Source organism: Hemiscyllium ocellatum, chromosome 20 (genome assembly GCF_020745735.1).
Source record: "Hemiscyllium ocellatum isolate sHemOce1 chromosome 20, sHemOce1.pat.X.cur, whole genome shotgun sequence".
Taxonomy (NCBI): Eukaryota; Metazoa; Chordata; class Chondrichthyes; order Orectolobiformes; family Hemiscylliidae; genus Hemiscyllium; species Hemiscyllium ocellatum.
Genome location: NC_083420.1, coordinates 7,612,946 through 7,626,970, shown reverse-complemented (window position 1 = coordinate 7,626,970; position 14,025 = coordinate 7,612,946). Strand labels below are relative to the sequence as shown.

At 41.2% G+C, this 14,025-nt stretch overlaps 1 protein-coding gene across 2 annotated transcripts in view; it reads left to right on the top strand.

The window, feature by feature from the left end:
• mfsd1l (major facilitator superfamily domain containing 1-like) overlaps positions 1-13,528 on the top strand; it is a 42,188-nt gene extending 28,660 nt beyond the window's left edge. For both annotated transcript variants that reach the window (XM_060840125.1, XM_060840123.1), the window contains 4 exons: positions 1,186-1,323; positions 4,688-4,827; positions 7,401-7,512; positions 12,709-13,528. In XM_060840125.1, coding sequence (XP_060696108.1) covers positions 1,186-1,323; positions 4,688-4,827; positions 7,401-7,512; positions 12,709-12,804 — 486 coding nt within the window. In that variant the 3' untranslated portion in view covers positions 12,805-13,528. The remainder of the gene's footprint in view (positions 1-1,185; positions 1,324-4,687; positions 4,828-7,400; positions 7,513-12,708) is intronic.
• The last annotated feature ends 497 nt before the right edge of the window (positions 13,529-14,025 follow it).

Here is a 14,025-nt window from a genome sequence, read left to right as displayed (position 1 = left end):
CTGTCTCTCTCTCTGTCTCTCTCTCTGTCTCTCTCTCTGTCTCTCTCTCTGTCTCTCTCTCTGTCTCTCTCTCTGTCTCTCTCTCTGTCTCTCTCTCTCTGTCTCTCCCCTCCCTCGTTTGTGGAAAATGATGAGGCAAAAGACAGAGCAATTTCTAGCTTGAAAGTGCTATCTTAAGTAACGCGGATGTGGGTGATGACAGAGCTAAGGAAATGGTTGCAAAAGCCACATTTGTGATTGAGGCGGGGTGGGGGGGCGGGGGGGAATGGTAAGGCAATACTTAGCAGATTGAACACCTACCTTTTTTCAAAAATTCATTCATGGGATATGGGTACTGCGAGCGTTTATTGCCCATTTTTGGTTGTTCTGGAAAAGATGTCTTGTTGAATTGCTACAGTTTTTAGTGTAAGGGCACCCACAGTGCTCAGAGGGAGTTAAAGAACTTTGACCCAATGACAATGTAGGAACGGTGTTATAGTGTTCTAGTGGGCTTTTTTAAAATTCACTTTGAAATGTGGGCGTCACAGGCTGCGCCAGCATCGGTTACATATTCCAAGATGTGCCTTGAAAAGGTGATGGTGAACTGCTGCCTTAAACTGCTGCAGTCCATCACACACTTTCAGACAAGGGGAAAAGTTGAGCTAACCAACAGTTTGCTGCATGGCTGGTTTGGGATGTCCTAGAGCAATACAGCATGGAAAACCGGTCTGTCAGCCCAAATTGTTCCATAGTGCCCACTCAGCTGGTTCGAGTGGAGCCTTGCTAACAATGTGGCTTCAGCTGGTACAGGGAATTGAAGTTACCATGAAGGACTCTCCTTCTCAACCTCTCCCCTCCCCTGAGGCACAGTGACCCTCCAGTTAAACCACCATCAGTCCCCTCTCTCTCTAATGAGGGAGCCGCTTTCAGGTCTGGTAAAACTTATGACTATTTCCTAATTGGTCATATGCATTCAGAGAAACACAAATAGAGCTGTAAAACAGGGTCAACTGCAATGATTTAAAAATTAGGATAGTATATTTCATCAAACCTTTGATAAGACAAAGTAAGATCCAAGAAGATTAAATCAGCTGCTTTGTCATACAACCTGACCCTGGGCGTTAACAATAACTAAACTCGTCTTGACTATGTGAAGGGCTTGCATTTATTTATCTGTGTAATGTCCTGTTTTGTTTTGTTTTCCAGGATTATGTTGGTCTGAGGGCAGTAATTGCTCTGATCTCTGCTGTACTGACACTCCCAGTTTTTGCGCTCCTGGCTTTCACCTTCGTACCCCCTCTGGTTTCTACAATATGGCTGGGAGTTACCTATTCGTTTGCTGCTGTAAGCTGGTTGGTTGTTTTGTCTGTTGTGTGTTGTGTTACCTTTCCTCTGTCTCAATTCCCTCCACCCCCATTAACACATGGGGTGCAATGAACCTGCTTGCCTTTTTTAAAAAAAGACCATAACCACACCCTCAAAGAATTCAGTGCTTCATGCAATGGATGCTAATAATGTAGACTTTAGTTTCAAGAGGTTACAGTTATGAAGAGGGTGCACAGAGTGTAATTAATTAACTGCTTGTTAAAGCATCGGCTTATGCTCGAAACGTCGAATTCTCTATTCCTGAGATGCTGCCTAACCTGCTGTGCTTTGACCAGCAACACATTTGCAGCTGTGATCTCCAGCATCTGCAGACCTCATTTTTTACTCAAAGCATCTCCCTTAGGCAGTCATTCCTGATTGGGAAGCACAAAACTGGCACAACCTTAGTTTAACAGCCAGGGGTTTGCAGGAATTGGCGTGCGGAGGTGCTAATGTAAATCCATTAATGCTTTAATTGTGTCTCATTTGCCACAGATGTTGGCAGAGCTGCTGAGTGTTTCCAGCACTACATGTTGCTATTTCAGATTTCTGCATCATGTTGCTCTTGTGATTTAATTACCTGATTTGGGGTAAGAACAATTTGTTACAGTAAAATGAGAATACGGCTGAGTGTCAGAACGGATTGGGAATGTTTGGGGACAGGCTTGTGAGACCAGTGCACAAGCTCATGCACTGATCCACTGCAACGTAATGTTTATCTGCAATCTGTTTATCTGACTAATGTTTATCCTTTTAACTATGTCTTATTTTCTAACTGTTTTTAATCACTGTGAGGTAATGTAGCTTTTCTTCTTTTACTACTTTTTGAATCGAAGACACTTTATATCTAAGATGGCACAGTGAAAAGTGACATTTTAAACTTTTCACTGTACTCCTGTACTTGCGTATACATGACAATAAAACCTAATTCTGATTCTGATCCCAACAAAGTTGAGGCTGTCCCAGCTTATGTTGTGGTATGTTGTGATTCTCGCTGATAGTATTACTCAACAAGACAATTCCCAGAATGAAACCTGACCTGATCGACCAAACCGATTTACTGTGGTGGTCAGTCACTGAATAAGAGGCTGCCAATGAACTTTCAACAAAATCTCAATATTTATTATACAAAAAAAGGAAATATAAATAGAATATAAGAAACTTTGGTAAGATCTTTATAAACAGCAAAAAATTCAACTGTTCTCCAAACAATATTCTTTAGATATTCTGACCAAGTGGAGTAATTTATTTTAAGCTTTAATTTGATGAGTTTGCAAATATTTCATTTCAGCAACTTGCTCCACATTCACCAAAGGTGATTCTCTCTGCTTCTCCTTGAGAATCACAGACTCAGGCTAACTCACTGACTTTCTCTGACTTGGACTACCTTGAGAGTGTTTAAGATCCATATCAGGTGTGCTGTTTATCTTCTGAACTGAACTTGCCTCTAGCATTTCTCTCTGTAGATCATGAAAGTTCACCAAACTCTTCAGCAGTGACCTTAGCTGGGAGCTTGTCAAGTCAATTAGCTTAAGTGTTGTGATTTCTTGGAACTGTTGGTGCTTTATTTTTAAAAAAAAGGTTCTGTCCCTGAGAAAAATAAAGTCACCTTCATAAGGAATAAAACTAAAACTCATTTAGCTCTACTTTAGAATCCAAGATCTCAAATTACACTAAATGTTCTAAGACCTCTTTGCAGGTAGAGAAGTATTCCAGCATTTAATAGGCATTCCAGGTTGTGTGTTACAGTCGCAATATTTCTTTACACAAAAGCGTAATATTTGGATTCATTCCTTTAATATAAAAAAATCTATTTGTTGGAAAGTATTAACCCTTACTTAGAAAGGGACTAAACACAGGCAACCAAGTTAGAGTAGGTTTGCTTGTCAGTTACTTCAGTCTGTGTTGGAGACTTCTGACATTTCCTTGTGAAACTCACCTGCAACTTTAAACAAACTGTTGAGCATGTACTCCTGCCTGGTCTGGTCTCTGGGCCATTGCCTTCATTTATGATTCTGGTCCACCTTTTACTTTGCAATCTGTTCATGGCCAAGAATAGCCTATACTTTCACAAACGTTCAAAAAGTAAAAATGCAGTGCTACAGAGCTGAGAACATACTCAAAGTACAGATCTGATTTACATAGTTCAGGTTGTCCTAAGTGTTACAGACCAGACCGAACCTCTTCAAAATATGTCAAGGAGATATTCTGGAGCCTAATATTTTCTTATTTGAAAGGCGAGTACCAGACACTGCATTCTGGATGCAACTTGATTCTGGTCAAACTGCCAGAGTTGAAATAAACACACTTTTTATTCATATAGTTAAAATTCAGACAAAATAAACGAATTAGCTTAACTGTAGCTTTATCAAAATACTTAAAATAATAAGCTACTCTAACTGTTCCAAAATATTAACATCTCATAAACACGCCCTTGGTAAAGGCAAACTCATGAACATATATTGCTTTGCATGAAACTCTAGCAACAGGAAGAGAACTTAAGCTTTCTAGCTGATATATGTCTTTATTCGCTACAGCTAACTGAAATGGTGGTTCTGTGGGAACTTGACCCCACCCATCCAGGCTGCTTCTATTGTTCCAACTTTTAAAAAAAAATTCCAAGGCACCACAAGCTGTTTGCTTTATTTAACTAAAAAACCAGGACAACATACACCTTTTAAAGCCACAATATTGTCACATGAGTTTCAGCAATAGCCTTTGGATCAGGCAACTGCACATTTTTCAGGTTGACAGACTGAGTAAATAATTTTAATGATGCAATGTTGATGTTTTGAGGAAGTCCAGGTGAAGGGGTTTGGATTAAAATGACAGAAGCCACAGATCCCTTCAATATCCAGTCATGATTTTAAGATGGTAAAACCTTGGTGAAAATCTTTTGCTTTCTTGTAAAATAGTTTTGGGCATCTGAGCAAATGGTGTCTGAAAATTTCCTCAAACGCACATGGTGTTTTTAAAAGTTAGAGTCTTCCCTACCCCATAACACAATTGGGTGCAGACATTTTTGATTCAATGTCATTCATTTAATGTTTTCATTTTAAGGATTGTATATATTAGTGGAGTAGAGGTAATGATACGGGAGTGATAAAGCAGGCGCTCACTCTAATACTTTGGGGATTTGGGTTCAAATGACTTTAAATTCAGTACATAAATTTGGAATTGACAGCTGGTCTTGATCATAGTGATAATAATAATCTACTCTAACTGTTCCAAAATATTAACATCTCTCAAACACATCCTTGGCGAAGGCAAACCCCCTTCCCATGAAGCATGTTGGATGGCTGTATTCAATGCACTATATAAATACAAGTTGTTGTATTCACAGGCAAGTTTATGGCCATCAGTTTTCTTGGTAGTTCCTCAAGCAAATATCGGAATAGCTTTGGGGCTTGCAACAACAGTGCAAATGATTGGTAGCGGACTTTGTAATTTAATAGTTGGACAGCTTCTTGGAAACCAGTCTAGGTGAGTGTATTTTTTTTTGTGTATAATGAAGTGTAATAACTTGTCATTGGAATCATGTGCCTTGGCTTCCTTTCCAGTTTTGACTGTACTGAGTTACCCTCTACATCCCCCACTTAGTTTCTTTCTACCATACTAATTGAATATGACTTACCATATTCAGTACTGTAAATGTTCTATCACTGATAGACTTAATGTATTGCACAACAATTGTACATTGGCACGGTGGCTGAGTGGTCAGCACTGCTGCCTCTCAGCGCCAGGGACATGGCTTCAATTCCTGCCATGGGCGACTGTCAGGGTGGAGTTTGCACATTCTCTGTGTCTGCGTTTGTTTCCTCCGGGTGCTCCGGTTTCCTCCCACAGTCCAAAAATGTGCAGGTCAGGTGAATTGACTATTCTCAATTGCCCGTAGTGTTAGGTGCATTAATCAGGGGTAAATATAGAGTAGGGGAATGGGTCTGGGTTGTTTACTCTTTGGAGGGTCAGTATGAACTTGTTGGGTCGAAGGGCCATACTGCAGAAATATAAGTGTGATCACAAAGTGAAGGAACACTGTACGACATGCTGGCAGAGCTGCAAATGGCTTTGATGTAAGAGGTGGCCGTGCATAGGGACAGGGTGATGGCAAAATTCAGGGTGAAAAATGTAATTATAGAATAATAGTCATACAGCAAGCAAACAGACCCTCCAGTCCAACTCATCCATGACAACCAGATATCCTAACCTAATCTAGTCCCAGCATTTAGCTCATATCCTTCTTGACTCTTGCTATTCATATACCCATCCAGATGCCTTTTTAAATGTTTGTCATTGTGCCAACCTCCACCACCTCTGGCAACTCATTCCATACACATACCACTCTCGTTGTGAAAATGTTGCCCCTCAGGTCCTTTTAAATCCTTCCCCTCTCATCTTAAATGTATGTCCTATAGTTCCGGACTCTCCCACCCCTGGGAAAAGACCTTGTCTATTTATCCTACCATGCCCCTCTTGATTTTATAAACCTCTATAAGGTCACCCCTCAGCCTCCAACGCTCCGGGGAAAACAGCCTCAGCCTATTCAGCCTCTCCCTGTAGCTCAAACCCTCCAACCCTGGCAACATCCTTATAAATCTTTTCTGAACCCTTTCAAGTTTCACAACATCCTTCTGATAGGAAGGAGACCAGAATTGCACGCAGTATTCCAAAGATGGCCTAATCCATGTCCTGTATAGCTGCAACATGATCTCCCAACTCCTGTACTCAATGCTCTGACAAATAAAAGAAAGCATACCAAATGCTTCCTTCACTATGTGTCTCCCTGTGACTCTGCTTTGAAGAAGCTATGAACCTGTACTCCAAGGTCTCTTTGTTCAGCAACACTCCCTAGGACCTGACCACTAAGTGTATAAATCCTGCTAGGATTTGCTTTCCCAAAATGCAGCATCTCGTGTTTATCTAAATTCAACTCCATCTGCCACTCCTCAGGCCATTGGCCCATCTGCTCAAGATCTGAGGTTAATCTTCTTCACTGTCCACTACACCTCCAATTTTGGTGTCATCTGCAAACTTACAAACTATATACCTCCTATGTTCACATATAAATCATTTTATATAAATGATGAAAAGCAGTGGACCCAGCACCAATCCTTGTGGCACTCCACTGGTCACAGGCCTCCAGTCTGAAAAGCAATCTTTCACCATCACCCTCTGTGTTCTACCTATTTGAGCCAGTTCTGCATTCAACTGGTTAGATCTTCCTGTATTCCATGAAATCTAACTTTGCTAACCAGCCTCCCATGAGGAACCTTGTCGAACGCCTTACTGAAGTCCATATAGATCACATCTAATGCTCTGCCCTCCTCAATCCTTTGTCTTTCCTTCAAAAAACTCCATCAAGTTCGTGAGACATGGTTTCCCATGCACAAAGCCATGTTGACTGACTATCCCTGATCAGTTTTTGCCATTCCAAATATATGTAAATCCTGTCCCTCAGGATTCCCTCCAACAACTTGCCCACCAATAATGTCAGGCTCACCTGTCTATAGTTCCTGGCTTTTCCTTACCACCTTTAAATACTGGCACCATTTGAGCCAATCTCCAGTCTTCTGATACCTCACCTGTGAATATTGTTGGTAAGTGAAGAAACACTGATGTATCCTGGTGTTGTTTTGTCTCAGTCAGTGGTCTACAACACACAATCATATCACAGCATATGACCTGAAGATATAAAGATATCATAATCCACCTTAACCTTGGTATGACACTCTACTGTAAGATTGCTCCTTGTTGTAATAACAAACTTAGAAAATCTCCAATCGTGCTGCTTTGTCATTTTTACAAAAAAGATCACACTGAATGTAATCTCACTAACTTTCTTGGCTCCTTAATGAAACATTATTCCATAGGTGCAGTTTTTTTTAATGCCAATTCATGTTTAAATCCAGTGTACATTTGGAGCCAAACACTATCATGCTTTGCCTGAGGAATCCTTTCTGGATTGGAGGTTTTATTTTCTCAGACAGTGGGTAGTGGGATGGGAGTTGGGTTGTTCAACAACTTGCTTTCAGCACAATCTATTGATCCTCATCCAGGAGCCTGAAAATTCCAGTGTGGCACTGGCAGAGAGTGATGATCTTTCTTCTGGCGAATATCATCAGCTGTGTCATAGCCTCCATCTTCCTTAACATAGTGGACAAACAGGAGGTAAGGAACCGGCAGTAATGGAAAGTTCACATGGTTCTGGGTATTATTTCTTATGCGATGCTGATTGGGGCCATTCACCAGATGCAAAATATTCCATTTTCCCGGGCAAGACTTCCACACATCAGAGTGCCCTGTACTGGGGTGGTGCAGAGTTATGTGCTGGTCTGTCTGCTGAATGTTGCATTTAAACACGATCCAATGACTAACTCTAAAAGGCTTTTCTTGAAATAAATGTGCACGGTCTGTCTCATTCATAGTGAGCTCTAATTGACAGTAACTAATTGTCAGTATGATTATGCTAAATGGAAGGACGTGATGCATTGGGTTGGCACATATGTTCTGGTTGATCTATAACATTAAGAAAGCTTCTATTGACTGGTGATAACGCAGGCATTTTAATTATCAGCAATCCTATTTCTCTCTCTGATTCAGCCATGGAGAAATGAGTTGTCTTCCTTTTTTTTCTAGTGTGGAGAAGGTGGAGGGTGGGGGAACCTGATTTGAGGTTGTGTAGATAGACACGGACAGGTCAGTAACTAGGTGGATTTAAGGTAAGAAGCAGCCAGTTTAGAGAGGATTGGAAAACCTTTTTTACTTCATCCAGAGGGTTGAGTATCTGTAACTCACTGCCTGAAAGGTCGGTAGAGAACACTCGAGATGTAGATGAGCAGATGAAATACCAAACAGTACAAGTCTACAGGATTAAAGGAGATTAATGTTTTTCTGGCTTGGGCGCAAAAGGCTTCACACAGCCATATGAAGAACCAGTTTGTGATGACCAACATCTCCCATGTTTAACAGAGTTTGAAAACAAACACTGGAATTGAACAGCATATTTAATAATGATTGGTACCAATGAGCCAAGCTGGTATGTGACCAGCAGTTTGCCTCTCATTCAGCCTCTACCAAACCATTACAAGATTTAGGATGGGGAAGGAAACTGCAGGGGATGGACACACTTGAAACATGGAGCTTATTCAAAGAACAGCTACTGGGGGTTCTTGATAGGATAGTCAACATGGCTTTGTGCGTGGGAAATCATGTCTCACAAACTTGATTTGAGTTTTTTGAAGAAGTAACAAAGAAGATTGAGGGCAGAGTAGTAGATGTGATCTATATGGACTTCAGTAAGGCGTTCGACAACGTTCCCCATGGGAGACTGATTAGCAAGCTTAGATCTCATGGAATACATGGAGGACTAGCCATTTGGATACAGAACTGGCTCAAAGGTAGAAGACAGAGGGTGGTGGTAGAGGGTTGTTTTTTCAGACTGGAGACCTGTGACCAGTGCAGTGCCACAAGGATCGGTGCTGTGCCCTCTACTTTTTGTCATTTACATAAATGATTTGGATGCGAGCATAAGAGGTACAGTTAGTAAGTTTGCAGATGACACCAAAATTGGAGGTGTAGTGGACAGCGAAGAGGGTTACCTCAGATTACAACAGAATCTGGACCAGATGGGCCAATGGGCTGAGAAGTGGCAGTTGGAGTTTAATTCAGATAAATGCGAGGTGCTGCATTTTGGGAAAGCAAATCTTAGCAGGACTTATACACTTAATGGTAAGTTCCTAGGGAGTGTTGCTGAACAAAGAGACCTTGAGTGCAGGCTCATAGTTCCTTGAAAGTGGAGTCGCAGGTAGATAGGAGAGTGAAGAAAGTGGTATGCTTTCCTTTATTGGACAGAGTATTGAGTACAGGAGTTGGGAGGTCATGGTAGTGTGGATGAGCAGAGGGATCTTGGTGTCCATGTACACAGATCTCTGAAAGTTGCCACCCAGGTAAATAGTGCTGTGAGGAAGGCATATGGTGTACTGGGCTTTATTGGCAGAGGAATTGAGTTCCGGAGTCCTGAGGTCATGTTGCAGTTGTATAAGACTCTGGTGAGGCCTCATCTGGAGTATTGTGTGCAGTTTTGGTCGCCATACTATAGGAAGGATGTGGAAGCTTTAGAACGAGTGCAGAGGAGGTTTACCAGGATGTTGCCTGGAATGGTAGGAAAATCTTATGAGGAAAGGCTGAGGCACTTGGGGCTGTTCTCATTGGAGAAGAGAAGGTTTAGGGGAGATCTGATAGAAGTGTATAAGATGATTAGGGGTTTAGATAGGGTAGATACTAAGAACCTTTTACCGCTAATGGAGTCAGGTGTTACTAGGGGACATAGCTTTAAATTAAGGGGTGGTAGGTATAGGACAGATGTTAGGGGTAGATTCTTCACACAGCGGGTTGTGAGTTCATGGAATGCCCTGCCCGTATCAGTGGTGAACTCTCCTTCTTTATGGGCATTTAAGCGGGCATTGGATAGGCATTTGGAAGTTATTGGGCTAGTATAGGTTAGGTAGGATTCGGTCGGCGCAACATCGAGGGCCGAAGGGCCTGTACTGCGCTGTATCCTTCTATGTTCTATGTTGCGGCTGTACAGGACACTGGTTAGGCTACTATTGGAATATTGCGTGCAATTCTGGTCTCCTGTTGTGAAACTTGAAAGGGTTCAGGAAAGATTTACAAGGATGTTGCCAGGGTTGGAGGATCTGAGCTACAGGGAGAGGCTGAACAGGCTGGGGCTGTTTTCCCTGGAGTGTCGGAGGCTGAGGGATGACCTTATAGGGGTTTACAAAATTATGAGGGGCATGGATAGGATAAATATACAAAATCTTTTCCCTGGGATCGGGGAGTCCAGAACTAGAGGGCATAGGTTTAGGATGAGAGGGGAAAGATATAAAAGAGACCTAAGGGGCAACGTTTTCACGCAGAGGGTGGTATGTGTATGGAATGAGCTGCCAGAGGCTGGTACAATTGCAACATTTAAGAGGCATTTGGATGGGTCTATGAATAGGAAGGGTTTGGAGGGATATGGGCCGGGTGCTGGCAGGTGGGACTAGATTGGGTTGGGATATCTGGTCGGCATGGACGAGTTGGACCAAAGGGTCTGTTTCCATGCTGTACATCTCTATGACTCTATATACCTATCAGGGAGGGAGGTAGTTGTCAAGAGAGGGAGTCATGGTTTACTGAAGGTAAAGCTCTTGTCAAGAGGAAAAAGGTGGCTTATGAGGATGAGGCGTAAAGGCTCAGGTTAGGGAGCTTGAAAGTTATAAGTTAGCCAGAAAAGATCTAAAGAGAAGGTTAAGAGCCAGGAGGGGACATGAGGTTGTGGGTGGATAGGATCAAGGAAAACCCTAAGGTCTTCTATAGGTATATCAGGAAGAAAAGAATGACTAGAGTAAGATCAGGGCCGATCAAAGATAGTAGTGGGAAGTTGTGTGTGGAATCTGAGGACATAATGAATACTTTTAATCAGTATTTATATTGGAAAAGGGTAATGCTAGTGAGAATACGGATTTATGGGCTGCAAGATTAGATGGGATTGTGGTTGTAAAATAGGTTTTAGCAGTTTTGGAAGATCTGAAAATAGATAAGATGCCTGGGCCGGATGGGATTTATCCTCCAATTCTCTGGGAAGCCAGGGAGGAGGTTACAGAGCCTTTGGCTTTGATCTTTGTTATCATTGTTGACAGGAGTAGTGCCAGAAGACTGGAGGATAGCAAATGTTCCCTTGTTGAAGAAGGGCAGTCAGGAGAACCCTGGTAATTATAGACCAGTGAGTCTTACTTTGGTTGTGGGTAAGGTTTGGACAAAATTATGAAAAGGATTTATAATAATCTGGAAAGGAATAATTGGATTAGGGATAATCAACACTTTTGTGAAGGAAGGTAGTGCCTCACTAACCTTAGGTTCTTTGACAAGGTGACGAAACACGTGGATGAAGGTAAGGTGGTTGGTTGTGGCGTATTTGGACTTCAGTAAGGTGTTTGATAAGGTTCCACACAGTAGGTTATTGCACCAAATATGGAGCTTCAGCATTGAAGGTGATTTAGTGGTTTGGATCAGAAATTGGCTAGCTGAAAGAAGAGGGTGGTGGTTGATGAAAAATGTTCATCCTGGAGTTCAGTTACCAGTGGTGTGCTACAATGATCTGTTTTGGGGCCACTGCTGTTTGTCATTTTTATACATGACCTGCATATATGGATGGGATAGTAAATTTGCCAATGATACTAATGTAGGCAGAGTTGTGGATAATGTTGTGGGTTACAGAGGGACATAAGATGCAGAGCTGGGCTGAGAAGTGGCAAATAGAGTTTAATGCGGAAAAGTGAAGTAGTTCACTTCAGAAGTAACAGGAATGCAAAGCACTGGGCTAATGGTAACATTTTTGGCAGTGGAGAAGAAGAGATCTGTGCCCCGGTGCATAAATCCCTGAAAGTTGCCCCCCAGGTTGTTAGGGTTGTTAAGAAGACATATGGCGTGTTGGTGTTTATTTTTTGTAGGGAGATGGAGTTTCAGAACTACAAAGTCATACGTCAGCTGTACGAGACACTGGTAAGGCTGCACATGGAATATAGGATGCAGTTCTAGTCACCACATTTACATGAAGGATGTGGAAGCTTTGGAAAGGGTTCAGAGGAGATTTACTAGCATGTTGCCTTGTATGGAAGGAAGGTCTTCTGGGGAAAGGCTGAGGGAACGGAGGCTGTTTTTGGAGAGAAGGAGGTTGAGAGGTGACTTAATTGAGACATGAGAATAATCAGAGGGTAAGGTAGGGTGGACAGGGAGAGCCTTTTTCCTCTGATGAAAGCTAACACAAGGGGACATAAATTGAGGGGTAATAAATTTAGGACAGATATTAGGGGTGGTTTCTTCACTCTGTGGGGTGTGGAACAGCCTGCCTGCAACAGTAGTAGACTCACTGATGTTAAGGGCATGTAAATGGGCAATGGACATACATATGGATAATAATGGAAAGGTTTAGGTTAGATGGGCATCAGATTATTTTCACAGGTTGGGACAACATTACAGGCCCTTTGCCCCTCAATGCATTGTAACACTTTCTGTTCTATTGTTCTTTATTAATAAGAAACCAAAATTCCACCTTCCCAGGATTTACCTTCCTGCAGGTTTCAGATTAAACAAACAAATTGCTGAAGGGTCAGTGAAATGTTAACTCTGCTTTCTCCTCCGATGCTGCCAGACTTGAGTTTTTCCATCAACCACAGCTTTTTAAAAAAAAAATGCAATTCTTTTACACATTAAATTTTCTGTCTGCATCTCATTCCTATGAAGCATGCATTACCTCCTTCACTATTAACTGATTTTAAACAGCAACCTTTACCTTTTTCATGATATTTTGTGGTTTCTCAGGGTGGTGCACTGAATAAGACCACTAAGCGTTCAGAAGCAGTACAAGAGGAAACTCAAGAACCATCAGAAACATCCCCTTTGCTGAGAGAGCAGTGATGAGAAGAGAATTAACTGAGATCACAGGAACAGTAACTTGCTTCTCTTTCATTAGAAATTGGTGAACTAATCTGCCACAGAATGACCTTTGAATACAAAGAGATTCACCAGTGATCAATAGTCATTCTTCTAGAGAATTTATTAAACCTATTAATGCCTGGTGCTCTCACTTTTAGTTACCCATGAATCATCAAGGCAACAAGTATCTGTCTGAAGTATTGGTGCAGGAGATAAAGTCAGTGTAGAGGCATTGATTTTTCTGCTGCTCTCTACAAAACCAGTATTTGGGCTGCTTCTAGACTTGCAAAGAAAAGATTTTAATTTTCAATCAGTGTCAAGTAAAGCAGCTTTCCTTCTTTACAGCACATCTAGCTTCAGGATGGCACAAGTGCTTGTAACTAATTACTCAAGTAAATGACTTATTTCATAGGTCACTGTGTGCCTTTTAACCTCTGATCAGATTTAAAACAAAATGTATCTAAAGTAACTGTTTCTCTTGTGCTGGTTTTCCAATTTTTATGGGTGTATATTTCATGAGTTAAACACTGACTGGACTCCCATTTATATTTTGTAATATTATCATGATTGTACTTTCATGGTTTCATAAACTTAATTCAACTGATTTGTTCAGTCAATCTTCTGATCCCTCAAAAGCAAACTGTCATCAGCACTGCACATACTTATTACTAGTTGATGGCTATATATAAAAAAAATCACAACTTCAAGCCAATACTTAAAAATAAAATAAGCTTTTATATGTAGCAGAGTGTAAATTGATGTAACCTTATTACTAGCTAACTCTGGGAATTTGTTCATAACCAAACTACTGGCATATTACAATTGAGAAGCCAGTGTTGGACTGGAATGGACTAAGTTAAAAATCACAACACTGGGTTGTTATAGTCAAACAAACAGGTTTATTTGGAAGCACTAGCTTTCAGAGTGCTGCTCCTTCATCAAGTGGTTGTGGAGTATACAATCGTAAGACAATTTATCACAAGTTTACTGTGATAAATTTTCTACTGGAAAAAAAGACCGATTGCTTGTTAAGTCTCATCTTTTAAAATGTCCATGTTGGTTTCAGTTCTTTAATATGTAAAATTACATGTAAATTGCACATATGTAGATTGCTCTGCATGAGAGCACCTCACACCAAGTGAATTATCAGGGCTGATCTGACTCTGTTAAAGTTTGCTTAAGAAATGTAAATTGCAAAAGTTA